The 27,650-nt window shown below is 43.5% G+C and overlaps 1 protein-coding gene across 1 annotated transcript in view; it reads left to right on the forward strand.

The window, feature by feature from the left end:
• SPIDR (scaffold protein involved in DNA repair) overlaps positions 1-27,650 on the forward strand; it is a 1,142,289-nt gene that overhangs the window by 385,010 nt on the left and 729,629 nt on the right. Inside the window, exon 7 of the mRNA XM_082258691.1 lies at positions 26,082-26,182. Within this exon, the coding sequence (XP_082114817.1) occupies positions 26,082-26,182 (101 nt within the window). The remainder of the gene's footprint in view (positions 1-26,081; positions 26,183-27,650) is intronic.

Here is a 27,650-nt window from a genome sequence, read left to right on the forward strand (position 1 = left end):
CTCTGCTATAGGTACTCAGAAAACAGTTTTTTTTTCTGTCTAGTCAGGAGTAAGGACCTAGTTCCTTGCTGGGATCTCTGTTCCTGTCAACTTCTTCTTTAGATCCTGTGAGATCTACAATCAACTGCCGGACTGGGCGACGGGCTTGATAATCTAGATCCAGTGGTCAACACAGTCTGGCCAGGGGGTGCGCGCAGACCTCAGCTCCACACTACGTCGATTGCGACATAGCCCCACTGGACGGGGGCTGGCCTGCGAGTTAAATGCCTCTCAAGGTCGCATATGGCCGGGTCGCGGCCCGAGTCGCAGTGCTCCTCCTGGCCGACAGCCCCCCATTTTGATGGAGAGGGGTTCTGTCTGAAGCGGTGCCTGCCTTGGTCCTGGTGTGGTGAGTAGCTTTCCCCCCTCTCCCCCTCCATCCCCCCGTCCTTGCCCCCATCCACTTATGCTGGGGCTGTGTGGGCGGTCTGGTCCACCTCCTGCATCGGGGGGTAGGGAGTTATGCTGGCAATGGGGGCAGGGGGTGTGCGTCGCTGGTGACCAGACAATTGGCTGTGCAGGGGGGGGTTGTGCCTGGTGGGGGCTCCTGCTAGGGCACCCCAGTCCTGCCTGGGCCTGTCCTTGAGGCCTAGGGATCCCTACTGGGTCCCTGGGAACCTCGTGGTGCAGCCATTTTCTTGTAGCCTGTGTGCTCAATGCATGCTGGTTATGTTTGTGTAGTCCGATGGCCATTTTGCTGTGGTTTGTCATTAAAAATAGCAGCGCCAATGACAGTGAAAGCCCTCTAGGCGGCGATTTCAGCAGTGGGAGCCCCTCCTCATCCCCTGGTGCTGACTCTTGGATCCTTTAATTTCCTGATCGCCGATCGTGCAGTGCAGATTCTCCTGATGGCCGTGGTGCCTGGTTTCTGTGGGGTGGTGAGTCTGGTGGGGTCCTGTCCCTCTCTGCTGAGGATCAATGGTTCTCTATGACTGGCAACATGAGTGGTGCTGCCAGAGCAGTGGGGATTGTCCCTTAGCAGTGTTTTACTGCTAAGGGACAGTGTTTTACTGTGTTTTACTTTAGGGATTTAGGGGGATCCCCTGGTGACTCTTCCCCTGCCTCATCTGTCTCCTCAGATCATGAATCTGATTCAGCCGCCGCTGATGTGGGTTACCCTGCTGGGTCTGTGACCATGGGCCCTGTATCCTAAGATAGTGAGGATGATTCTGCTGCTTCTGCAACCATGTGCGAAAAGGCACTAGTGGACGCACTTACTGTATCTGTGCTTGAGACTTATAATTGGAGGACGCAGCTGTGGATGCAACGGAGGCGCAGGTTCCCTTTGGTACTCACAACCCATCCAGAGCGGCAAAGGAGTTCCCTTTTCCCTCCTATTTTGACAGAATTGTCACTGAAGAGTGGGGACGACCAAAGCGAGTTGCTAGGCGATACTCCTATGAGGAGTCCCTTCTTAAGAAGTTGACTGTTCCATCAGTGGTGGTCCCTCCGGTTTCCAGATTAAACAAGGCAACATGATTCGGGTTGAAGAGTCCCTGGCCTTTAAGGACCCGGCTGACAGGAAGGCAGAGGCTGTGGCCTACAATTAGTACACCCTGACTGGTTCGGCACTGAGGCAGATTTTTTACTATTGCCCTGGTGTCGTAGACTCTGACCGAGTGGGCTAAGCTTTTACGCTGTATCCTGGAGGGGGAATAGCTACCCAAGCCTTTGCTGAGCTGGCACACCAGCTGATTCAGAGGCTACAGATTGCCTGTGATGCCTCTTTGGATGCGGCTCCCCTAGTGGCTCGGCTCTATGTTTCGGCAGTGGTCCTTCGGCATGTCCGTTGGCTCAAATGCTGGTCTGCAGAACAGACTTTTAAAAGGCCTTGACTGATCTTTCCTTCAAGGAGATCGCCTGTTTGGTGCTACCCTGGATGACATTAAAGGTCTCAAAGGGGGGAAGAGTACCTTTCTTCCGCAGGATACTCAGGGCAAGGACCCTTGTCGTAGACGTGGGCCCTCCTTCTCGGCTCATAAGATGTTTTTTCGTCCCTCAGGTTCGACTGACAAGTAATCTGAGCCTTTCGGGGCCTCCTCTGGAGGATGCAAGCAAGTGCGGGCTTCTGGCAAGTCAAGTGCGGGCTTCTCCAGATCCGTGGACGAGTCCCCTTCAGCAGGAAGGTGCACCCTCACCCGTTTCTGGGGTGGGGGATGTCTTCACTGGTTCCTGGATCCGTGGACTCCACTGGTACAAGAACACTGGTCCACGAGGTCATTCGGTCTGGCTACAAGATCGAGTTTCGTTCTTACCTTCCTGTAAGGTTCTTTCTTCTGACGTGCGACTGTCCCTGGTCCGCTTACAGGCTCTTTTAGGGGCGGTGCAAGACCTTTTACTTTATGGGGGATTGTCCTGGTTCTGACTTCAGAACATTTTAGGGGTGTCACTCAAACCTGTTTACAGTCCCCAGGAAGGAAGGCAAGGCGTGTCCAATTCTGGACCTCAGAACTGCATTGTGCAGTTGCAAAAGCTCAGAGTCCGTTTGCACGGTGGTCAGGCTTCCTTGCATCAGGGGGATTTTCCTGCCTCCTTTCGACATGAAGGATGCTTACCTTCACATTCCATTATGTGTCGGTCTCCAGCGCTTCCTCCGCTTTGCCATGGGAGAGGAGCGTTATCAGTCTGTGGCATTACCTGTTGATCTCGCCTCTGCTTCTTGGGTTTTCACGAAATTGTTAGCCCCGGTGCCAGCATTGCTATGCCAATTGAGGATCGCGACATAGGGTTACTTGGAAGTCCTCCTACCGCAAGTGAAGTTTCCTACTGCTCTGGTGGAAAACCTGGAAATCCCCATACGGGCTTGAGGGAGTTTGGCTGAATTCTGAATTTTCATAAGTGTGCTCTGGTTCCGTCTGTAAGCTGGACTATCTGGGTCTGACTCTGGACTCGGCCTTAGCCAGAGTGCTGCTTCCTCTTAACAAACTCCAGAAATTGCAGGCTGCAATTCCCCTCCTGCTGTCCAACAAATTGTCATCCCTCCAGACTTGCATGCGGGTCCTTGGCCTGATGGTGTCTACTTTTTGAGGCGTTTCCGTTTGCACAGTTCCATACGAGGTCCCTACAAGGGAGATTCTGGCCAAATGGGACAAGAACCTGCAGTCTCTGGACAATCGGACCCGGCTGAGCCGGGAAATGAAAGAGTCCCTAATATAGTGGCTTTGTGCTTCAGCTGGGCAAATCCTTTCTCCCCTTGTATTGAACAGTGGTCACTACGGATGCCAGCCTGTCTGATTGCGACGGCGTCCTTGGCAAATATTCTGTTTAGGGGATCTGGACACTGGAAGAGTCCAGACTACTGATCAATGTCTTAGAACTCCAAGCGATCAGACTGTGGTTGGAACATTGGACGGATCGTCTTCATGGATATCCAGTGCGTATTAATTCGGACAATGCCATGGCCGTGGCTTATGTCAGTCACCAGGGGGGCACAAGAAGTGTCCTGGCAGCTCTGGAGGTAGCCGGCATTCTAAGGTGGGCAGAACAGTTCGTTCCAGCCCTCTCCATCATTACCTCAATCAACGGTTGTTAACGGGAGTGGTCCCTTCACCCGGAGGTGTTTCATCGGTTGTCGCCGGTTGGACATCCCCTGTCGTCGATCTCTTGGCTTCCCGGCTCAACAGAAAGGGGCAAAGGTTTGTGGCTCGGTCACGGGATCCTCTGGCAGACGCCACAGATGCGCTGATGGCCCCGTGGGGTCAGTATCGTCTGATTTATGTTTTCGCTCCTCTCAAGCTTCTACCAAGACTTCTACACAGGATCGAGGCAGAAGGGATTCCGGTCACCCTAGTGGCCCCAGACATTGGCCTCGCCGGGGCTTGGTACACCGATCTGGTGCGACTGGTCTCCGACATTCCTTGGAAGCTTCCTCTCAGGGAGGATGTGCTGTCCCAAGGACCAATCTTCCATCCTGCTTTACAGTCGTGTGTCAGTGTTTCCAATGCTGTTAAAAGCTAGGAAACCTACTTCTAGGAAGATCTACTGTCATACGTGCAAGACGTACATTGCGTGGTGTGAGTCTCTTGGGGTTCATCCTCGATCTTGTTCAGTGGCTTGAATCTTGACCTTCCTTCAACAGGGGGTTAAGCAGAAACTGGCCTTGAGTACTATCAAGGGTCAGGTGTCGGCCTTAGCGGTCTTATTTCAGCGGCCTTTGGCCACACACTCCCTGGTGCGTACTTTTCTTCAGGGAGTTAGGCACTTGACACCTCCAGTGCAGTCTTTGTTGCTGCCTTGGGAACCTCCATTTGCCACTCTCAGTCCTCCAGAAGCCTATTTTTGAGAATCTTCAGGAGATTCCCCTGCTAATGCTGTCCCAGAAGGTGGCCTTTTTGGTGGCTTTCACCTCTGTGCGTAGGGTGTCGGAATTGGCAGGGTTATCCTGTCTTTTACCTTCTTGGTTCACAGAGATAAGGTGGTTCTTCACCCCTGTATGTCATCCCTTCCAAAGGTTGTATGATTTTCATTTGAATGAAAACATTTTGTTGTCTTCCCTGTGTCCCAGGCCAGGCCAAAACATCCAAAATCGCTTTGCATTCCTTGGATGTGGACCAGGCAATTAGGTTGTACCTGGCAGCTATGGAGTCTTTTAGGAAGTCAGACTTACTATTTGTGCTCACAGATGGGCCCCAGAAAGGGTTGTCTGTTTCTTCTGCAACCATTTCCAGATGGATCAGACAGAGGATGGTCAGGTCTATTTCATCCACGGTCAGGTTCCTCCTTTCCCTGTCAAGGCGCATTCTGCTCGGGCGCTCAGTGTCTCCTGGGCTTTCCGTCATCAGGTTTGTAAGGCGGCCTCCTGGTGGTCAGTGCACACTTTCACAAAGTTCTATAAAGTGGATGTGTTGCCATCTACGGATGCTTCCTTTGGCCACAAGGTTTTTGCAGGCTGCTGTTTAGAGGATCGGTTCTTCTTTTAGGGTGTATTGTTTTTTTCCAGGTGAGCTCCAGTTGTTTTGGTTGCCCTCCTGTTTACCTGGTTGGCTATAGTTAGCCTTGGGAATTTATTTTTCATTGTTCCCACCCCTCATGTTTAACACTGCTTTTGGACATCCCAATGCGTAAGAAGATCAGGAGCGGTGTCCTTCAATTAAGGAAGGAGAAAATGGGATTTTTGACTTACCGTAAAATTCATTTCTCTGATGTTTGTTGATGGACACAGCACCCACCCCTCTGTGGGGTTGTAATTCTTCTGACACTGCTTGTAAGAAAACTGAGTACCTATAGCAGAGAGATGGAGTATACAACTTGGGACTGCCCAAAGGCGTAGCCAGACTTTTTTTTTTTATGCCTAGTGTCCTCCTGTAGCACTTTACAAAATTACTGCAGACAGTACAGTTACAATACAGGAGGAATCAGAGGGCCCTGTTTGTTAGAGCTTACAATCTACGAGGGAGGGTCAATTTTGCTTGCTATTGCTATTAGTTTTCTCTGACTTAGTACAGAACCAACCTAAAATGTCTGTTTTGAAGTAGTCTGCACGGCAGTAGACTTGCGCTATGAAGGCAAAAAAAAAAAACACACTCACATCATCTGTGCAATACATGTAAATTTCCTTGTTTTCTCCCTAAAAAGAAACCTGCAAGTATAGAAATATACCTTTCAAACTGCCAGGAATGTAGTATCTGTTAATCTTCAGAAAAAAAAAATAAATCCCAATCTCTTTTTCCAGCTGACAACACTGCCTTTACTGCACTGAAAAATTAGTTGTTGCCAGCCCCTGGCTTCTGGACTATAAAACTCCACCTATTCCCACCCCCTACCCTCGCTGTCCTATTATTTATGTTAAGTGCTAAGTCATGCATGGCTGTTTTACACTCCAGAAGGGTGGAGCCATTAGGCATTATTCAGAGTTAGCATCTGCTCTCTGGACTGAGATGTCAGCTAATAGATGACAGTAATGTAAATCCTGGTACTTTTACTGTTCTTAGCTGTATATAGATGTCTTGACACCAATATGTCCCAGCTCCAGCATCTCACCGTCTGACTTGCAACAAGGTTACAATGTTGCAGCCTGATCATTAAAGCCTTGTACACATGATGAGAATATCTGACGAATAAGCGTCCGTTTTTTTTTTTTTCTTTTTTTGCAAGCTAGTCACAAATTGAAAACCAAGAGGTTACTAAAGTTACGAAAATTCTTATATGAAAGAATACAACTTTGGAAGTGATGTATTGTGTTGTAATGTATTCTTTAGTTTCCGAGCATTTGTGGTCTTGGTCTTCTGATTTTTTTTTTGGATGAATAGTGTACTTATAAAATTGTTCATTCTTGTATCGTACAAGAAAACATTTTCATGTTTTGTAAAATTTCACATAAACTGTCGAGATTGGCTCACGAAAGCTGTGTACTATCAGATTATTGTACGATCACTTAGAAAGCGCTATTTTTCGTCCCATTTTCTGATTGTGTGTACTAAGCTTAAGGGAAAGAAGGTGCGCTACTCCCTTTTTAGAACTACATAGAACGGATGTGCCCAAAAAGCAGTGAATGATCCTGTGAAATACTGCTGGTAAATTATCACGAATTACACATAAGTGAAATACATTATTTAAACATTAAACAACTATACAATTAAATGGTGTGTATATATATATATATATATATATATATATACATATGTGTATATATATATATATATATATATATATATATATATATATGGTGTGTGTGTATATATATGGTGTGTATATATATATATATATATATATATATATATATATATATAAAATATACAAAGTGCCAATGTTTAAATAAGTGCAGTCCGTAAATTCATAAAGCAAATGCATGTAACAAAAAAATCCGTGCTCATACAGGGAAATCTATGGTGGTAAACCATGTATAAAGATAAAAAATGGATAAAATGAAACATTTATTAGAAATCTACTATTGAAGAATGCCAGTGCTCAAGGTGGTTATCCCAGTGCAGTGCTAATCCACATGAATTCAATTTGTGTGAGTTGTGCCCCTGCCCCAATGGGTTCAAACTCACCAAATGTAGTTGACCTCTTTTAGCTTATGCCAAAAAAGACCAAAGAAAGCTTTCTACAGCTTTGCTGTGCGTGGCTAGGTGTCTTTTATTTTGTCCTGTCTCCTCTCACACAAACCAGATGAGAGCTTACATGCAGGCAAAGGGTCAAAGCAGAGAGGGATATCATAATGCAAAACATCTTTATCAAAACATGTTTTAAAATACTAATTAAAACCACTCACATTTTTAGGTGCCTTCCCAGCACCCAGGAATTATCTCCCAGTATTTTTCAAAGTTGATGTCTGTGGGTGTGGCTTGTCGGCGACTAAGATGGCCGCTCTGACCCGGAGCTCAGCAGCCCAGAGAGACATCCAAAGTGAATAACATCCTCGTCTGCACCTCCAGAACACCCTGCCTGTCACAGCATCTTCTCCCTGATCCAGTGGTGCGATGTCAAGAAAAAGAAAGGACAACTACAGTCCTCCGAAGCTGATGGCTTTCTTCAACCAGCCGGCACCTAGAAAGCTCCAGGGCCAAGATGACGCCTCTGCCTCCTCCTCATAGCCGCGGCTTCCTACACTGACCTCCCCAATGCAGAACATGCAAAGGTAACAGAGGCACAACTCTCCCCTGATGGCTCCCCTCCTCACAGCCCAGGATCCTCTAGCCTAGCAAAGGCCAGCATGAGAATGGAGTCTCCTCGGTTAGCTCCTGCAGACACATCTCAGGGGATTAACCCCTTACAGCCCAGTGCAGCTTTAGCTGCATTCCCTACCTCAGCGCAACCAGTGCTTGATTCCACTATGAAAGAAATGCTAGTGTCACTGCAATCTTCCCTGATATCTACGTTTTTCACTCTCTTCCATAAATTATCATCACAGCTGAGCAACATAGACAGAGTCCATCATGTGGAGAATAAAATGGGAGAATGTACAGAAACCATCAATGACCTTGTGGCTGCATGAACTGAAGAGAACAAGTAGACAATGTCTGGATCAAGGCTAAACTTGCTGACCTTGAAGACAGGTCCAGATGCAATATAGTCAAGCTGAGAGGGGTCCCAGCGTATGTCCCACACAACGATTTGCTAGCATACGCCCGAAATTTGATGTCTGTTATCCTCCGAGAAGCTTCACTTATAAATCTTACAATCAATAGGATCCACCGTATCCCTAAAGCTTCCCACTTAGCAGATTCAGTCCCTAGGGACGTGCTAATGAGTCCTTTTTTCAAACCAAGGAGCAATTGCTATACACAGCCAGATCCCTGCACTGGCTACCAGCACCTTATACAGAGCTTCTGCTATTCCAGGATCTATCCAAACAAACTCTCCAACTTCGGCGACAGCTAAACTCGGTCGCAAAAGCGATAGATACAAAGCAACAAGATCCCGAACAAGTGGCATCATCAAGCCACCCTCCTAGTCACTCACAATGGATCCTCACATGCCATCTCATCTCTTCACAAAGGGATGCAACTCCTCCACACCTGGGGAATCATTACAGAACCACATTCACGAGCCCAGCACTCCATCCCCACCACCCAGCCAGGTTCCCTCCAGTCAACATCATTCTGGCAGATATAAACACTGCTCCTAACTTTACCTTATAATGGCTAGTCCAACGACAATGTCATATTCTCTACGGGCCCCATGCTCATTTTCATTCCTTCAGTGGACTATTCCCCGATTTATCTTGCAGCATCTCAGCACCACTGGTCTGTGCCACTGCTTCTCTGTTTTGTTTTCCTTTTCTGTCATGCCTCCAAATAGGCACAAAAAAAAAAAAACATATATTTATATATATATATATTTATTGGTTTTTTTTTTTTCCTACATTAACTACAGTTATTCTGTTCCAGCCTTTTAATTACTTTCGAGTGTACAAACCCTCTACTGTCCTGGAACCAATGATTACCTACAGGCTCCACTTCAAGAGCAGACTCCCTACACTTAACTGTGAATGTTGAAATTTCCTGGTGAGGTGTAGAGTAATACCTTACGCTACACCTCATCATGCCTATTACACTAGTTTCCATTAATGCCAGGGGATTAAACCTCACCGCAAACTCCCTGTGGAAAACTGCCTAATTCCATGGATGTGATATTTTGTGTGAGCAAGAAACGCACTTCTCACAATCAGATATGCCCTACTGCCAAAATAAGCATTTCCCTCACATTTTTCATTCACATTTTACTTCATAGAAAAGAGGAGAATTGATTGCTGTAAGAGACTCAGTGGTCTTCCAACTTCTTCACCAGATCTCAGATGACAATGGTCAATTCCCCATCCTTGTCTGCTCCATAAAAAAAACGTTCTCTATACCCTGCTAAATGTTTACGCACCTAATAAATGCCCGGCTAACTTTTCTCACCAAAATTCTCCACAATTCCTTGAAAATCCAGCAAGGACACCTGATACTCTGCGGAGACTTCAGTGTGGTACCAGATACCCAGTTAGACTCCCCCCTCCCTAACCAAGCAATACGAAACCTAAATTAAAAATTTCCTGTACTCTCACTGCCAACACGATGCCTGGCGATGCTACCACAAGGAGGAAGGAGATTAAACAGCTCTATCACAGTTCCTATTCAAGAATCAATCTATTCCTTTTAGATAAAGAGCTGTTACAAAATGTACATTCTTCAGAGGTCCACACTATAACTTGTTCGCGCCAATAAGCATCACACTCTGTTTCTCCTGCCCAACCAAACAGCTACATTTGGAGGACTAACAATTTTGAATTCAACAACCTCAGCACGCCAAAACAATATCAAACCAATGTGTCCAACCCAAGGGTAGTGTGGAACTCTCACAAAGCATTTATCAGAGGTGTACTGATTCAACTGGGTTCTTGTGAAAAAAAGAGGAGGACGCAACACTTAGACACTCTCTTGACATCCATTACGGATCTTGAAACGCAAAACAAATCCCGTCCAGATCAAATCCTTAAAACAAAGTTTATGACTTTAGGACAGGAACTTAGATCTATACTACTTGAAAACTTTGAACTTTACCAGCGCAAACTCCGCTACTTCCTACTCAACCTCTAATAGAGCTGGGAAAGTTATGGCACAATGAATTAAAGGTTACAGGGCAATGTCGAGGATAGCTCATCTATACCATCCTTCCTCCAAGTAGAAGCTCTACAATCCCCAAAGCATTGCAGATGCTTTTAGCTCTTAATATATTTCCTTGTACAACATTAGACAGGACAGCTCTTCCCACCAGCCCTCTTTAGATGAAAACTAATTTCAGAACTAAGTCAATCTCCCAACTCTGTCTGAGGTCCAGTTAGCCTCACGCAATACCCCTATTTCCATGCAAGAAATTTCTAAAGCCACCAGGAGACTGATTAACCTAATACACCACACTGGGGTCTCCCGAACGTCTTCTCTGCTTCTGTCTTTGGATGCAGAGAAGGCATTTGACATTGGCACTATTTCCACAGTGTCTTACTTAAATTTGGCTTTCAGGGTCGCATCCTATCTGCAGTTCTCACCCTTTACACATCTCCTTCAGCTAGGGTGTATGCCTCTAATATACTTTCACTCCCTTTTCAAATAACTAATTGTACCAGACAGGGGTGTCCCTTATCACCAATAATTTTAAGAGATTATTATAGTGCCACCTTGCTCTCTCAGCTAGTGGACTGGTTTGGACCCTCACCAAATTGAATTCACTTATGTTCCGAAACAAAATCTTAAACAATGGCTCTTAAGTACACCTTTCAACCCTCCCCTACCAGTGGCTCTTTCAGCTCCTATACTAACCTCAATGTTTGCCTGGTGGAGATTATCTGAGGTTCAATGTCCTATCTCGCAACAAATATATTCTAATATCCAGATCGGTGTCTTAACTCTCCTAATCCCTAATATCTTACTACAATTGTGGATAGATCATGGTATAAACAACCTCTGACAAGTCTATCCAACCCTTTGCCTATCTCCAACAAGAGTACCAGCTACATCTGAGTGAAACACTGTATCTCCAAACTAGCGTCTCCCCTTAATGCTATACCTATACCGTTGTGGTGTTACCTAAGGCCCCTTTCACACATACGGTCCATTTTTCATCCATCCATTGACGGATGAAAAACGGACATCCAATGCATCTCTATGTAAAAAGAGGATGATCATCCGTTAACATCTGTTTTCATCCACTTCTGTCAATGTCCGTTTTTTGGAACGGATGAATTCCCTATTTTTCATCTGTTAAAAAAACGGATCAGACGAAAAATGGATGTAAATGGACAAATGGTCAGTTTTTCATCCGTTTTTGCGTTGGTAGTGGATGTAAAAAAAACAGATGAAAAAACGGATGAAAAACCGATACATTTTGACGTGACTGAACTGATGAACTGAACCTCCACTACTCAAAAGAGCATTCCACTTATATACTCTACCCTTAATCTAAAAATGTAAATTGTCAAATCCAATCCTTTCATACAATGGGAAGCCGATTAAGCGTCATCGTTTACTGACCACCAGTGATCCATGGCCCTCCAAACTATTTACAAATCCACATATTGTTCTGATCTTTTGGGAGCTAACCCAAAAAATCTCCCTTAGATTGTATTTCACCCCTGCTAAGATTTCAAAATTCTACAGGCAAACCTCCCCTCTGTATTGGAGAAACTGTGGTAAAGTTGGTGATCTCCTACACACCTTATGGATCTGTCTAATTCTTCATCCATTCTGGAATAAGATCTTCTAGATCCTCTCTGAGGTGACCCACACCCAAGTTCCTCCTTCTCCTGACCTAGCTCTATTAAATTTAACCATAGAATAGTTAGCCCCCCAGTCAGATACTCAGTTACGCATATTCTCCTAGCTGCCAGACTTAGTATCACAAGGCTATGAAAAAATCCCAGCCACCTACCATACTTGACACCCTGGATTTAGTACACACACACTGCTCGTATGAACTAATGCATGCCTCCAGCAGGGGCTTGTATGGAAAGCACCTTTCCTCATGGAATCCCTGGCTACAATGGCACTATGCTTCAAAAAAATCCCTCTAACATGTTCTTCATATCAATAAAGAGCTCTTTAGGAGCCACTTCCAATAAAAGTAAATGACACCCTTCAAATTAGTCCCACATGGACTAACAGGTTCCTGCTGCCTTAACTAAAGTAGGTTTTGTCATTAGAATTCACCCTCGTGGTGGTTAGCGCGAATATGCTCCTTCCTTTTTTTTTATTTTTTTTTTTCCTTTCTTGCCCTAAAACTTGTTTTTACCTTTTTATAATCATTTCTACTCCAAACCGATATGGTGTATAAACCACCTTTCTCCTGCGCTCAAAAAACCAGGCTTATATTATTAATAAAGCCAATATTGAGGATAATGCGCTAGGTCGGTGCGCCCTTCTTTGTATTTTTTGTTTATAATCATTTCTATGCTGGTATAACGTTTGTTTGATATCAGTCTTGTTGATCTACACTGTTCTGTACCAAGTCATTCTCATTACTTTTTTGATGTTCTGTAAATTTTTATCTTGAAAATGTTCAATAAAAGTTGCTGTCCGCCGCCCTCTTTGCACTATGATACCCCTTTCTATACCCTTTGCATGCACGTGAGTTCTCATCTGGTCTGTGTGCGAGGAGATAGGACAAAGTGAAGGACACCAAGCCACACACAGCGGAGCTGTGGAAAGCTTTTTTTGATCTTTTTTGGCATAAGCTAAAATAGGTCAACTAAATTTGATGAATTTGAACCCATTGGGGCAGGGGCACAACTCACATGGAGTGGATTAGCACTGCATTAGGATAACCACCTTGAACACTGGCATCCTTTTAATAAAATATTTCTGTAGCCCTGCCCCCTTTAGGGTGGCTGAATTTCTCACCTTTTCGGGTCCCCTGGGTTACCGATAGCAACTGCATGCAGAATCTTAACACTTCACTTTCTGGTTCAGTCAATGAACAGTCTAGGGATTGTTGTTTTACTTTATATGGGGATGGGAGAAGGGATGAGTGGGATGCTCCAACACTTGAACTATTCACAATGCTGAGGACTCCTATCTGAGAATACGGCAAGGCGGCAGCTTCATCCTGCAACTAGATGAATCTGAAGTACTGTTCTTTAGCACTTATCTTCAGGGCACTCGCCTAGTACCCCCTTTCTATCCACCAGCTGACACCCGTCCTCTGACTACTCTACTCCGGAGTGGTCCCCTTCCTGGTCAGGCCCATAGACCTAGCCTATAGAGATTTTCAAATACTGACGTTTTTTCGCCATTTCACAAGCGTGCACCATTTTAACCACTTTAGGACCGCTCACTGTGCTGCTTACTGGTCGGCATGGAGCTACCGCCGGACTGCAGGGCTGCACCGAGCTTGTGGATTTTACGCTTGCTTGTTCCAATGTGAGTGCAATATTTTATTCTTTAATAAATTTCATGTTTGAGACTGTATCACGCTATGGGCACTCTTTTTTCTTCACCTTTATGAGAATTCAACAGTGGAGATTATATGAGAGAGCAGATTGATCGTCATTTGTGAAAGCTGGGTGAGCCTGCTGAGCCTGCTCCATGTACAGTGCCTTGCGAAAGTATTCGGCCCCCTTGAACTTTTCGACCTTTTGCCACATTGCAGGCTTCAAACATAAAGATACAAAGCTTTAATTTTTTGTGAAGAATCAACAACAAGTGGGACACAATCATGAAGTGGAACGAAATTTATTGGATATTTCAAACTTTGTTAACAAATAAAAAACTGAAAAATTGGGCGTGCAAAATTATTCAGCCCCTTTACTTTCAGTGCAGCAAACTCTCTCCAGAAGTTCAGTGAGGATCTCTGAACGATCCAATGTTGACCTAAATGACTAATGATGATAAATAGAATCCGCCTGTGTGTAATCAAGTCTCCCTATAAATGCACCTGCACTGTGATAGTCTCAGAGGTCCGTTTAAAGCGCAGAGAGCATCATGAAGAATAAGGAACACACCAGGCAGGTCCGAGATACTGTTGTAGAGAAGTTTAAAGCCAGATTTGGATACAAAAAGATTTCCCAAGCTTTAAACATCCCAAGGAGCACTGTGCAAGCGATAATATTGAAATGGAAGGAGTATCAGACCACTGCAAAACTACGAAGACCTAGCCGTCCCTCTAAACTTTCAGCTCCTACAAGGAGAAGACTGATCAGAGATGCAGCCAAGAGGCCCATGATCACTCTGGATGAACTGCAGAGATCTACAGCTGAGGTGGGAAACTCTCTTCATAGGACAACAATCAGTCGTATACTGCACAAATCTGGCCTTTATGGAAGAGTGGCAAGAAGAAAGCCATTTCTTAAAGATATCCATAAAAAGTGTTGTTTAAAGTTTGCCACAAGCCACCTGGGAGACACAGCAAACATGTGGAAGAAGGTGCTCTGGTCAGATGAAACCAAAATCAAACTTTTTGGCAACAATGCAAAACGTTATGTTTGGCGTAAAAGCAACACAGCTCATCACCCTGAGCACACCATCCCCACTGTCAAACATGGTGGTGGCAGTATAATAGTTTGGGCCTGCTTTTCTTCAGCAGGGACAGGGAAGATAGTTAAAATTGATGGGAAGATGGATGGAGCCAAATACAGGACCATTCTGGAAGAAAACCTGATGGAGTCTGCAAAAGACCTGAGACTGGGACGGAGATTTGTCTTCCAACAAGACAATGATCCAAAACATAAAGCAAAATCTACAATGGAATGGTTCACAAATTAACATATCCAGGTGTTAGAATGGCCAAGTCAAAGTTTCAGACCTGAATCCAATTGAGAATCTGTGGAAAGAACTGAAAACTGCTGTTCACAAACGCTCTCCATCCAACCTCACTGAGCTCAAGCTGTTTTGCAAGGAGGAATGGGCAAAAATTTCAGTCTCTCAATGTGCAAAACTGATAGAGACATACCCCAAGTGACTTACAGCTGTAATTGCAGCAAAAGGTGGTGCTACAAAGTATTAACTTAAGGGGGCTGAATAATTTTGCACGCCCAATTTTTCAGTTTTTTATTTGTTAAAAAGTTTGAAATATCCAATAAATTTCGTTCCACTTCATCATTGTGTCCTACTTGTTGTTGATTCTTCACCAAAAATTTAAGTTTTATATCTTTATGTTTGAAGCCTGAAATGTGGCAAAAGGTCGAAAAGTTCAAGGGGGCCGAATACTTTCGCAATGCACTGTAAGTGGACAGGCATGGAAAGCTGGTGAGTGGCCACTCTCCCTATTTTGACATGGTGGAGGTTGAAGTGTGATGGTGTATCCCTCTGAATGACCACTGATCATCCTTATTCCCTGCTATTATTCATAATTGGCTTTGGACTCAACGCATTGCGGAACTTGATGGACTTTATTATGAGTTCATACTGTTTTACATGATTTTAATGATCATTATTTATTTATTATTTAGTATATATGCTATTTTGTAGAATTGCACATTGAGTATTACTCAGCTCCCTATATGCGAGCATACAGCTTTGGATGCAGGTATAGTTTACCATCATCTTTGCACTACTGGTATCTAATATCACTGCTTCACTGGGCAGAAATATTGATTCACTTTTTATATGTTATTTTATTTAAGTAGCAGCATATTTGGTTTTTCACCTTTTCACTCCTAAGCGCATAGGATTTTCTTAAATAGCCTGCTGTGAGCATTGGTTATATTAGTTTAAGTAATTTATTGCATATACTGCAGCACAGCGGTTCCCCTGGGTCCAGCGACATACACCTACGTCGCTGGACTCCTAGTGGTCTCGGCCCCGTGCGCAGCCCGCCGGTGGCTTGCTCCCACTGTGTTTAGACACAGCGGGAGTTGGGCCGGAGGAGGAGAGGCGGCGATTGCCTCTCTTACCCGATTGTTGGGGAAAGTGTGAGAAGATCCGCCCGCTTGTGTAAACAAAGCACGCGGATCTTCTCTGTGACAGACAGGACAAGATCACAGGATTCAGCATAGCTGAACTTGCGATCTCTGTCTGGGTCACAGAACCCCTCCCCCCACACGTCAGTAAGCATGAGGCATACATTTAACCCCTTGATCACCAACAGTGTTAACCCCTTCCCTGCCAGTGTCATTATTACAGTAACAGTGCAAATTTATAGCACTGATTACTGTAGTAATGTCACTGGTCCCCCCAAAAGTGTCAAAAATGTTAGTTAGGGGTCCGATCTGTCCGTCACAATATCACAGTCCTATCAAAATCGTAGATCGCCACCATTACTAGTAAAAAAAAAAAAAAAAAACAATAAAAATGACATAAATCTTTCCCATAGTTAGTAAACGAGTTAACTTTTGCGCAAACCATTTATAATATGCTTATTGCAATTTTTTTTTTTTTTTATACCAAAAATATGTAGCAGAAAACAAATTGATTTTCACATTTTTTTGGGGAATGCTATATATCAGAATGCGAAAAAGAGCGAAAATTTTGCCAAAAATTGACATTTTCTACTTTGACTGTTAAAACATATCCAATATATTCAATTTTTGTCATATATTTAGGCCAAAATGTATTTAGCTACATGTCTTTGATAAAAAAATTCTCAATGAGCGTATTTTTATCAACTTTAAGACCGGAAAATTTTACCCCCCCCCCCTTCCTGACCAAGCCATATTTTGCAATTCTGCACTGCGTTACTTTAACGGACATTTGCGCGGTCCTGCGACGCTTTACCCAAATGAAATTTACGTTCTTTTTTTCCCACAAATAGAGCTTTCTTTTGGTGGTATTTGATCACCTGTGCGATTTTTAATTTTTGAAAAAAGAGCGACAATTTTGAAAAATAAAAAACAATATTTTTTTATTAATATCGCAAAAAGTAAAAAGTGCACAGATTATCAAATACCACCAAAAGAAAGCTCTGTTTGTGGGAACGAAAGGACATAAATTTTGTTTGGGTACAGCACTGCATTGTCAGTTAAACTCGCGCAGTGCCAAGTTGAAAAAAGTGGCCAGGTCATTGAGCAGCAAAATCTTCCGGGGGTAAAATGGTTAAAGCGTGATATGTTTGGTATCTCTCGACCCAGCATAACTCCATATTTTATATTTCACCGAAAATTTTGGTATTATATTGTCTCTGTGTGTATTGAAATTTATTAAAATGTATATGTGCATTATGTGTGTAAAATTGTGTTCGAAAAACTGCTGCGCAAATGCTGTGTGACATAAAATTTTTTAAAACCCACCATTTTATTCTCCAGGACCTCTGCTACAAAAATATATAATATTTGGGGGTTTTAAGTCATTTTCTAGCAAAACTACAGATTTTACTTGTAAACAAAAAAGGGTCAGAAGAATGCCTGGTTTTAAAGTAGATTATGGCTGAAGGTGCTATTTTGATGTTGCATGTGGCCAGGCTGTGAAAAAGTCTCACGTGTGGTATCGCCATACTCAGGATGAGTAGCAGAATGTGTTTTAGGGTGTAGTTTCAAATATGGCAATGCCTTGTGTGAGAAAAAAATTAAAATAATAATTTCTTAATTTTCCAAAGAATTGTGGGAAAAAATTACAACTTCAAAAAACTCGCCATGCCTCCTACTAAATACCCTGGACTGTCTACTTTCCAAAAAATAGGTAATTTATGCTGTCCTGACATGTTAGGGCCTCAAGAAATGAGATAGGCCCTCAGTGCATCAGGTGTGATCAATTTTCAATGATTGGTACCATAGCTTCTAGACTCTAATGGCGCTTTTCCACTGCATGGAATCGTACCGGTTCGGCACGCTTTTGTGCTTTTCCACTGCTGGTACCGCATGGTATAGGGTCGGAACGGCTCTGAGGAAGGGAGCTTGACTCCCGAAACGCGTTAGCGGTCGCAATTTCCGGGACATGGTCCAACACATGGGTGACGGGAATTTGCAATACGATTTTAATTCTTCATGTTTGTGAGTATGCATTCAGCATTTTATTAAATCATTTTAAACAGTACCACGGGTAATGCACTAGGTGTTTGCGCCTCCTTTTCCTTTCTTTCATGCATCCGTTTGGAGTTCCCTGCCTGAGGAGAGCAGCACGCCAGTCTTCCCCTTCGGAGTGAGCGCTTGGCTGATTATTTGTTTCCACTGCATGGAACCGACATGGCTCTGAAAAAACAGTACCTACTCGATTGTGGTTCCAACAGGTACCAAACTGGTACCATATCCCACAATCCTTTGCATGCAGTCACTACTAGCCACTGATTGGTCAGAGAATCCCACCCACCCCATTGTTATCCCACCCACTTAACTTAGTACTACTTTAGTGGAAAAGCAAACCTATACCGTACCGTACCGAACCGTTCCGACACTATACCATGCGGTACCAGCAGTGGAAAAGCAAACCGGGCCAAGCAGGGCCGAGTAGAGCCGAGCCGGTACTTGCAGTGGAAAAGTGCCATAAGTGCCGGTTCACACTGATCCGACTTGTCAGGTGACTTGGTCGCCTGAAAAGTAGCTTCCAATGCTGTGCAATGGAACCGTTCTAATCAGAGCGACTTGCATTGACTTCCATTATGTAAAGTCGTTGCAAGCTGCGCCGAAGTCGCGCTGCACGGGCGACTTCATTAGTCGCCCGAAGTCGGTGCGACTTCGAGTCGGATCAGTGTGAACCGACTCTAAATCTTTCACACAGACCAAATAATATACCCTAATTTGGGTTATTTTTACCAAAGAAATGTAGAAGTATAAATTGTGGCCAACATTTATGAAGAGAAATTACTTATTTGCAAAATGGTAATACCGAAACAAAGAAAAATGCATATTTTTTTTCCCCAAAATTTTTGTTCTTTTTTTCACTTGTAGCGCAAAAAATAAAAACCCCCAGTGGTGATTAAATACCAACAAAAGAAAGCTTGATTTGTGTGAAAAAAATGATAATAATTTAATTTGGGTATAGTGTTGCATAACCGTATAATTGTCATTCAAATTGTAAGAGCTCTGAAAGCTGAAAATTGGCCTGGGAAGGAAGGGGGTCAAAGTGCCCAGTATTGAGGTGGTTAAAAGTGGAAAAAAGTTCTGAAATTATTTATCTTTGTCTCATTTATTTACATCACAGAAACCTGACATTTTAACAGGGGTGTGTAAACTTTTTTTATCCACTGTATATACAGGTGCATCTCGTAAAATAAGAATATCATCAAAAAAATAAATTTATTTCAGTAATTCAAAAAGTGAAACAATATATTTTATATAGATGCGTTACACACAGAGTGATTTATTTTAAGCATTTCTTTCTTTTAATTTTGATAATTATGTCTTACGGCTAGTGAAAACCAGAATTCAGTATCTCAGACAATTACCGTATATACTCGAGTATAAGCCGAGTTTTTCAGCACATTTTTTTGTGCTGAAAACATCCCCCTCGGCTTATACTCGAGTCATAAAAAAAATAAATGTCCCTGGCCGGCCTGACGTGCTCCTGAGGTGCCTTCGATTTAAAAATGGTGCTGCCCGGCGTCAACATGTCACCGTGCATGCGCCGCCGCCGCCGCTCGGGAAAGGCCATACATGTTCGGCTATTCCCGGGAATAGCCGAACGTATACAAGCTTTCCCGAGCGGCGCATGTGCGGTGTCGTGTTAGCGCCGGGCGGCGCCATTTTTAAATCTAACGCACCTCAGGAACAGGTAAGTGAGACTCCTCCACAGCCGCACTACCTGCCATTATGCGGGGCTGCGAGCATACTACAAGAGATGCAGTGCTGCAGGCATGGTACACCTGTACCATGCCCGCAGCTCTGCATTTCCTGTAGTATGCCCGCAGCCCTGCATTCTCCTGTACTATGCCCGCAGCCCTGCATTCTCCTGTACCATGGCCACAGCCCTGCATTCTCCTGTACCATGTCCGCAGCACTGCATTCTCCTTTACAATGCCCACAGACCTGCATTCTCCTGTACCATGTCCGCAGCCCTGCATTCTCCTGTACCATGTCCGCAGCACTGCATTCTCCTGTATGCACTCAATACTTGGTTGGGCTCCTTTTGCCTGAATTATTGCATCACTGTAGCATTGCGTGGAGACAATCGGCCTGTGACACTGCTGAGGTGTTACGGAAGCCCAGGTTGCTTTGATACCAGCCTTCCGCTCATCTGCATTGTTGGGTCTGGTGTCTCTCATCTTCTTCTTGACAATACCCCACAGATTCTCTATGGGATTTAGGTCAGACGAGTTTGCTGGCCAATCAAGCACAATGATACCATGATCATTAAACCAGGTATTGGTACTTTTGGCAGTGTGGGCAGGTGCCAAGTCTTTCTAAAAAATGAAATCAGCATCTCCATTAAAGTGGTCAGCAGAGGGAAGCATGAAGTGCTATAGAATTTCCTGGTAGAGGGCTGCGCTGACTTTGGACTTGATAAAACACAGTGGACCAACACCAGCAGATGACATTGCTCCCCAAATCATCACTGGCTGTGGGAACTTTAAACTGAACCTCATGCAACTTGGTGCCTCTCCACTCTTCTTCCAGACTCTTGCACTATGATTTCCAAATGAAATGCACAATTTTCCACAGTCCATGATGATATGGGGTGTCATGTCATCTGCTGTTAATCCACTGTGTTTTATCAAGTCCAAAGTCAGCGTATTCCTCTACCAGGAAATTCTAGAGCACTTCATGCTTCCCTCTTCTGGTCAGCTTTATAGTGATGCCGATTTCATTTTCTAACAGGACTTAGCACCTGCCCACACTCCCCAAAGTACCAATACCTGGTTAATTATCATGATATCACTGTACTTGATTGACCAGCAAACTCGCCTGACCTAAACTCCATAGAAAATCTGTGGGGTATTGTAAAGAGGTACAGGAGACACCAGACCCAACAATGTAGACAGGCTGAAGGCTGCTATCAAAGCAACCTGAGCTTCCATACCACCTCAGCAGTGCCACAGGCTGATTGCCTCCATGCCACGCCACATTGATGTAATAATTCATGCAAAAGGAGCCCTGACTAAGTATTGAGTGCATACTATACTGTACATGGACATATTTTTCAATAAGCCAACATTTCTGTATTAAAACTTTTTTTTAATTGTTTTATTGGTCTTACATATTTATTTTCTGAAATATTGAATTTTGGGTTTTCAGTAGCTGTAAGCCATGATCTTCAAAATTAAAAGAGAGAAATGCCTGAAATATATCACTATGTGTGTAAAGCATCTATAGAAAATGTGAGTTTCACTTTTTGAATTTAATTACTAAAATAAATGAACTTTTTGATGATATTCTAATTTTATGAGATGCACCTGTATATATCCATTTAATTGTATAGTTGTTTAATGTTTGATTCATTTATTTCACGTGCAGTCAGGTCCATAAATATTCGGACATCTACACAATTCTTCTTTTTGGCTCTATACACTACCACGATGGATTTAGAATGAAACAAATAGGATGTGCTTTAACTGCAGACTTTCAGCTTTAATTTTTTGGTATTTACATCCAAATCAGATGAAAGGTGTAAGGGACCAAAAGTAATGGGTCAATAGGCTGCTCAGCTGTTCCATGGCCAGGTGTGTGTTATTCCCTCATTATCCCATTTACAAGGAGCAGATAAAAGGTCCAGAGTTCATTTCAAGTGTGCTATTAGCATTTGGAATCTGTTGCTGTCAACTCTCAATATGAAATCCAAAGAGCTGTCACTATCAGTGAAGCAAGCCATCATTAGGCTGAAAAAACAAAATCAACCCATCAGAGAGATAGCAAAAAACATTAGGTGTGGCCAAATCAACTGATTGGAACATCCTTAAAAAGAAAGAACGTACAGGTGAGCTCAGCAACACCAAAAGACCCGGAAGACCACGGAAAACAACTGTGGTGGATGACCTAAGAATTCTTTCCCTGGTGAAGAAAACACCCTTCACAACAGTTGGCCAGTTTAAGAACACTCTCTAGGAGGTAGGTGTATGTGTGTCAAAGTCAACAATCAAGAGAAGACTTCACCAAGTGAATACAGAGGGTTCACCACAAGATGTAAACCATTGGTGGGCCTCAAAAACAGGAAGGCCAGATTAGAGTTTGCCAAACAACATCTAAAAAAACCTTCACAATTCTGGAACAACATCCTATGGACATATAAGACCAAGATCAACTTGTACCAGAGTGATGGGAAGAGAAGAGTATGGAGAAGGAAAGGAACTGCTCATGATCCAAAGCATACCACCTCATCAGTGAAGCATGGTGGTGGTAGTGTCATGGTGTCGTCATGTATGGCTGCCAATGGAACTGGTTCTCTTGTATTTATTGATGATGTGACTGCTGACAAAAGCAGCAGGATGAATCTGAAGTGTTTCGGGCAATATTATCTGCTCATATTCAGCCAAATGCTTCAGAACTCATTGGACGGCACTTAACAGTGCAGATGGACAATGACCCGAAGCATACTGCGAACGCAACCAAAGAGTTTTTTAAGGGAAAGAAGTGGAATGTTATGCAATGGCCAAGTCATTTACCTGACCTGAATACGATTGAGCATGCATTTCACTTGCTGAAGACAAAATTGAAGGGAAAATGCCCCATGAACAAGCAGGAACTGAAGACAGTTGCAGAAGAGGCCTGGCAAAGCATCACCAGGGATGAAACTCAGCGTTTGGTGATGTCTATGCGTTCCAGACTTCAGGCTGTAATTGACTGCAAAGGATTTGCCACCAAGTATTAAAAAGTGAAAGTTTGATTTATGATTGTTAATCTGTCCCATTACTTTTGGTCCCTTAACCACTTAAGCCCCGGAAGATTTTACCCCCTTCCTGACCAGGGGGTATTTTGCGATTCGGCACTGCGTGACTTTAACGACAATTGCGCGGTCGTGCGACGCTGTACCTAAACGAATTTGACGTCCTTTTTTTCCCACAAACAGAGCTTTCTTTTGGTGGTATTTGATCACCTGTGCGATTTTTTGATCACGCGCTATAAACAAAAAAAGAGCGTCAATTTAGCAAAAATAACAATATTTTTCACATTTTTTTATATGAAATTCCCCCCAAAAAAAAGTAAAAATCAAAATTTTTTAAAATTTTCGGCCAATTTGTTTTATGCTACCTATGTTTGGTAAAAAAAAATCGCAAAAAGCGTATTTTGATTGGTTTGCGCAAAAGTTATCGCGTTTACTAACAAAGGGAAAGATTTTTGTCATTTTTGTTGTTTTTTTTTTTAACGCGTAATGGCGGCGATCTGCGATTTTTTTTGCGGTACTGCGACATTGGGGCGGACAGATCGGACCCTTGACTGACATTTGTGACACTTTTGGGGTTACCAGTGACATTTCTACAGTAATCAGTGCTATACATATGCACTGTTACTGTAAAAATACACTGGTTGTGAAGGGGTTAACTTTATTTGGAAGGGAGGGGCTGTGTGTATCCCTAGGGGCGTGCTTTCTACTGTGATTGGCTGTGGCTTGAGCTGTAAGGACACTGATCAACGGATCTACATACTAGATCCGTTTTATCAGTGTCTTTACAGCGAGGAGAATGACAGGCAGCTTGTTTACACAAGCTGCCTCACATTCTCCCTCTCCCCCGCCGATCGCCGAGTGACTGGCGGACATCGGGTCCGCTGGTCACACGCGCGGGGGGGTCCGTGACCACGCGGGAGCAGGAGCGCGCCTCCGGGGGCGCGCGCTCGCTCCCTAGACCCTCACAAGCTAGTGACGTAGCCCTACGTCACTTTGCCTGTGAGGGGCTGACTGCCGACGTAGATCGGCGTTAGGCAGTCGGCAAGTGGTTAAAAAGTGGCACATATAAAAACTGTTGTAATTCCTACACCATTCACCTGATTTGGATGTAAATACCCTCAAATTAAAGTTGAAAGTCTGCATTTAAAGCACACCTTTGTTTCCTTTCAAATCCATTGTGGTGGTGTATAGAGCCAAAAAGATTAGAATTGTGTCAATGTCCCAATATTTATGGACCTGACTGTATGTGTAATTAGTGATAATTTACCAGCAGAATTTTACAGGATAGTTCACTGTTTTTTTGGCAAATCCATTCTATGTAGTTCTAAAAGGGGAGTAGCGTACTTCCATTATATATATTTACCAGTCAGTGTGTATGCATTGAGGGAGCGAAGCTGCCCAGTGTTGGAATTTACCACTGCGCAGGTTTCAACATTAGTTACATTAAGGTAAAGGAGACTGAGGAACTGCTTCTCCTGTCTGCAACAAACTGAGGATTTTTTTTAGGCTAGGCAAAGTCCCTGGACTGGAACACAGAAACAGCTTTTTAATAATAACATACACTGCCTCGTATTATCTTGAATATGTCAAGAATTAGTTCATGCAGACTTGCAAATGAGAATCATGAGGTCAAAGGAGCTGCCTGAAGAGACAGAATTGTGGCAAGGCACAGATCTGGCCAAGGTTACAAAAAGATTTCTGCTGCACTTAAGGTTCCTAAGAGCACAGTGGCCTCCATAATCCTCAAATGGAAGACATTTGGGACGACCAGAACCCTTCCTAGAGCTGGCCGTCCGGCCAAACTGAGCTATCGGGGGAGAAGAGCCTTGGTGAGAGAGGTAAAGAAGAACCCAAAGATCACTGTGGCTGAGCTCCAGAGATGCAGTCAGGAGATGGGAGAAAGTTGTAGAAAGTCAACCATCACTGCAGCCCTCCACCAGTCGGGGCTTTATGGCAGAGTGGCCCGACGGATGCCTCTCCTCAGTGTAAGACACATGAAAGCCCGCATGGAGTTTGCTAAAAAACACCTGAAGGACTCCAAGATGGTGAGAAATAAGATTCTCTGGTCTGATGAGACCAAAATAGAACTTTTTGGCCTTAATTCTAAGCGGTATGTGTGGAGAAAACCAGGCACTGCTCATCACCTGTCCAATACAGTCCCAACAGTGAAGCATGGTGGTGGCAGCATCATGCTGTGGGGGTGTTTTTCAGCTGCAGGGACAGGACGACTGGTTGCAATCGAGGGAAAGATGAATGCGGCCAAGTACAGGGATATCCTGGACAAAAACCTTCTCCAGAGTGCTCTGGACCTCAGACTGGGCCGAAGGTTTACCTTCCAACAAGACAATGACCCTAAGCACACAGCTAAAATAACGAAGGAGTGGCTTCACAACAACTCCGTGACTGTTCTTGAATGGCCCAGCCAGAGCCCTGACTTAAACCCAATTGAGCATCTCTGGAGAGACCTAAAAATGGCTGTCCACCAACGTTTACCATCCAACCTGACAGAACTGGAGAGGATCTGCAAGGAGGAATGGCAGAGGATCCCCAAATCCAGGTGTGAAAGACTTGTTGCATCTTTCCCAAAAAGACTCCTGGCTGTATTAGATCAAAAGGGGGCTTCTACTAAATACTGAGCAAAGGGTCTGAATACTTAGGACCATGTGATATTTCAGTTTTTCTTTTTTAATAAATCTGCAACAATGTCAACAATTTTGTGTTTTTCTGTCAGTATGGGGTGCTATGTGTACATTCATGAGGAAGAAGAATGAACTTAAATGATTTTAGCAAATGGCTGCAATATAACAAAGAGTGAAAAATTTAAGGGGGTCTGAATACTTTCCGTACCCACTGTAGGTATTCCACATATAGGAAAGTGTCAGATACCTCTGCATTGGCCAAGGATCTTCTATGCTGCAAATTTTTAGCACGCAGGCCACTTGAAAGGAGTTCATCTCTCCAGCTTCTACCAGTTTTGCATGAACACCACCATTTAATGTATCAACCAGGTAGTTATGGTAAGTGTTCGGCATATCTGCATACAAATGTTGGTATTTAAATTTTTTTTTTTTTATAAATGTCACACATACGCTCATCATAATTGTTTTATATATATATATATATATATATATATATTTTTATATAATTATTATTTTTTTAAGGATTTAGTGTTAACAATAATAATATGGCAAATAGAATCTCCTAAAGTTTATACTGGGGATAGATCCAGTTGGCATTTACATACATTATTTCTTTTATAAAACAAATTGAACATTTTATTAGGTCTAAAAATGTTCTTAACTGAGCTTTAGTGTCTGAACAATTCACGGGAATTTATTTTTGGGATGTTTCTTTGAGGAGAACATTAAATAAATGTCCCATCTGTGTCCTGTATTTTGTCCTTTGGCAAAATTAAATGCTAACTCTTTGCTAACTCTGTAGGGGAGGCCTAGCTGAAAGACTCAATCGGCTGCAGAACAGAGAAAGATCCGCAATTACGTTTTGGAGGCATCAATCTGGGTCTGATTGCAAAATACCTTTAGGTAAGTTTTATATGTAAATGTATAATCTGCCTTTTTGTTTAATATATGTTTATTGAGAAAACAGTCATGAAAAAAAAACACACACATACAAAAGATATGTTAATAGTAAGAAAACATGGGAACCCAATAACAGAATAACAACTGTATAGACGAAGCAACATTCCCGTTAGAGAAAACATGTAAGCCTGAGGCAGTCATAACCAATTGGTAGTAAAAGTCAGCAAGAAAGTGGGGCATTTTATGAATTAAAAGGAGAGGGGGCAGAAGGAAGGGATGAAAGATAGAAGTAGTTAGGAAAAAAGAGGAGAGGAGAATAGAGGAGAAAGAAGTAGAAAGAGAGAGGTAAAAATTAAGAAAAGGGGGCGTCGAGAGTTTGCAACTTCACTCTAAATTACACAATGTGCATCATGCGGTACAGAAATGTATGAACATATTGAAGAATCACTATAGACAGGTGCTCATGTAGGGGGTTTAGGGACTGAGCAAATAGGGGCGAGTCTTTGAACTGCAACCAGGTGGCCCAGATTTTGTAGTTTTAAACCATTTTGCCTCTCGAGATGTAAGTCAGTTCCTCTAGTAGGGCGATCGAGTAAACCTTTTTGGATCCAGAAGGAATTTCTGGTCGACACCAGAATGTAGGAATCAGGGCTTTAGCAGCGTTTAGGAGGTGCGGAATAATAGACTGTCTCTATGAGCCAACTGGTTCAAGTGTGCAGTGGAATAGAACTGACAATTGGTCAAAGGGGTGATATGATGGAGGATGTCTTTCCAGTACTGGCGGATAAGGGTCAGTTCCACCAAATGTGGGAATGGGTAGCTGTAAGCCCACAGTTCCTCCAGCATCGGGGGGGGGGGGGGGGTAGTTCGCCGGGAACATCGCGTGTAGTTTAGATGGAGTATGATGCCATCTGGTCAAGAGTTTGTAGTTAACTTCCGCAGTTCTGGTGGATATGGAGGATGTCAGCGCAAGTCGTAGAATTAAGGTCTTTTGAGACTCAGTGAGGGGTGCATCCGAGTCTTGTTCCCATTTGAGCATATAAGCCGGGCAATCAGGATAATGTAAGGCCAGGAGTGCTTTGTAGAATAGGGAGATTGCATGCAAAATGGGTTGCTTGAGGTGGAGGATGGATACCACTGGGTTGAGATCTGCTAGGCTACGTAAGGGCAGAGGAAGGGATCGCAGGAATCTTGATAGCTGATGATATCTCCACCTGTTCAAGGGGGTAGGTGGTCATGAACCCAGGGTGTCCTGCAAAGGTTTAAGTTGTTGGTCTTTAAGGATATGATGCAGCAGTAGGGGAGAGTCAGTTTTCCACAGTTTGAATCCAAGATCCATAGAGCCAGGAAGGAAAAATTAATGGTCCAGGAGGGGCATAAGAGGTGAGTTGTAGTCCCAAGAAAATCGCTTATGTAATTAGTCCCAAATAGCCAGAGTAGAAACGGTTAGGGGGGGGGCGGGGACATGAGG

Source organism: Pelophylax lessonae (assembly GCF_965119305.1).
Source record: "Pelophylax lessonae genome assembly, chromosome: 5".
NCBI lineage: Eukaryota > Metazoa > Chordata > Amphibia > Anura > Ranidae > Pelophylax > Pelophylax lessonae.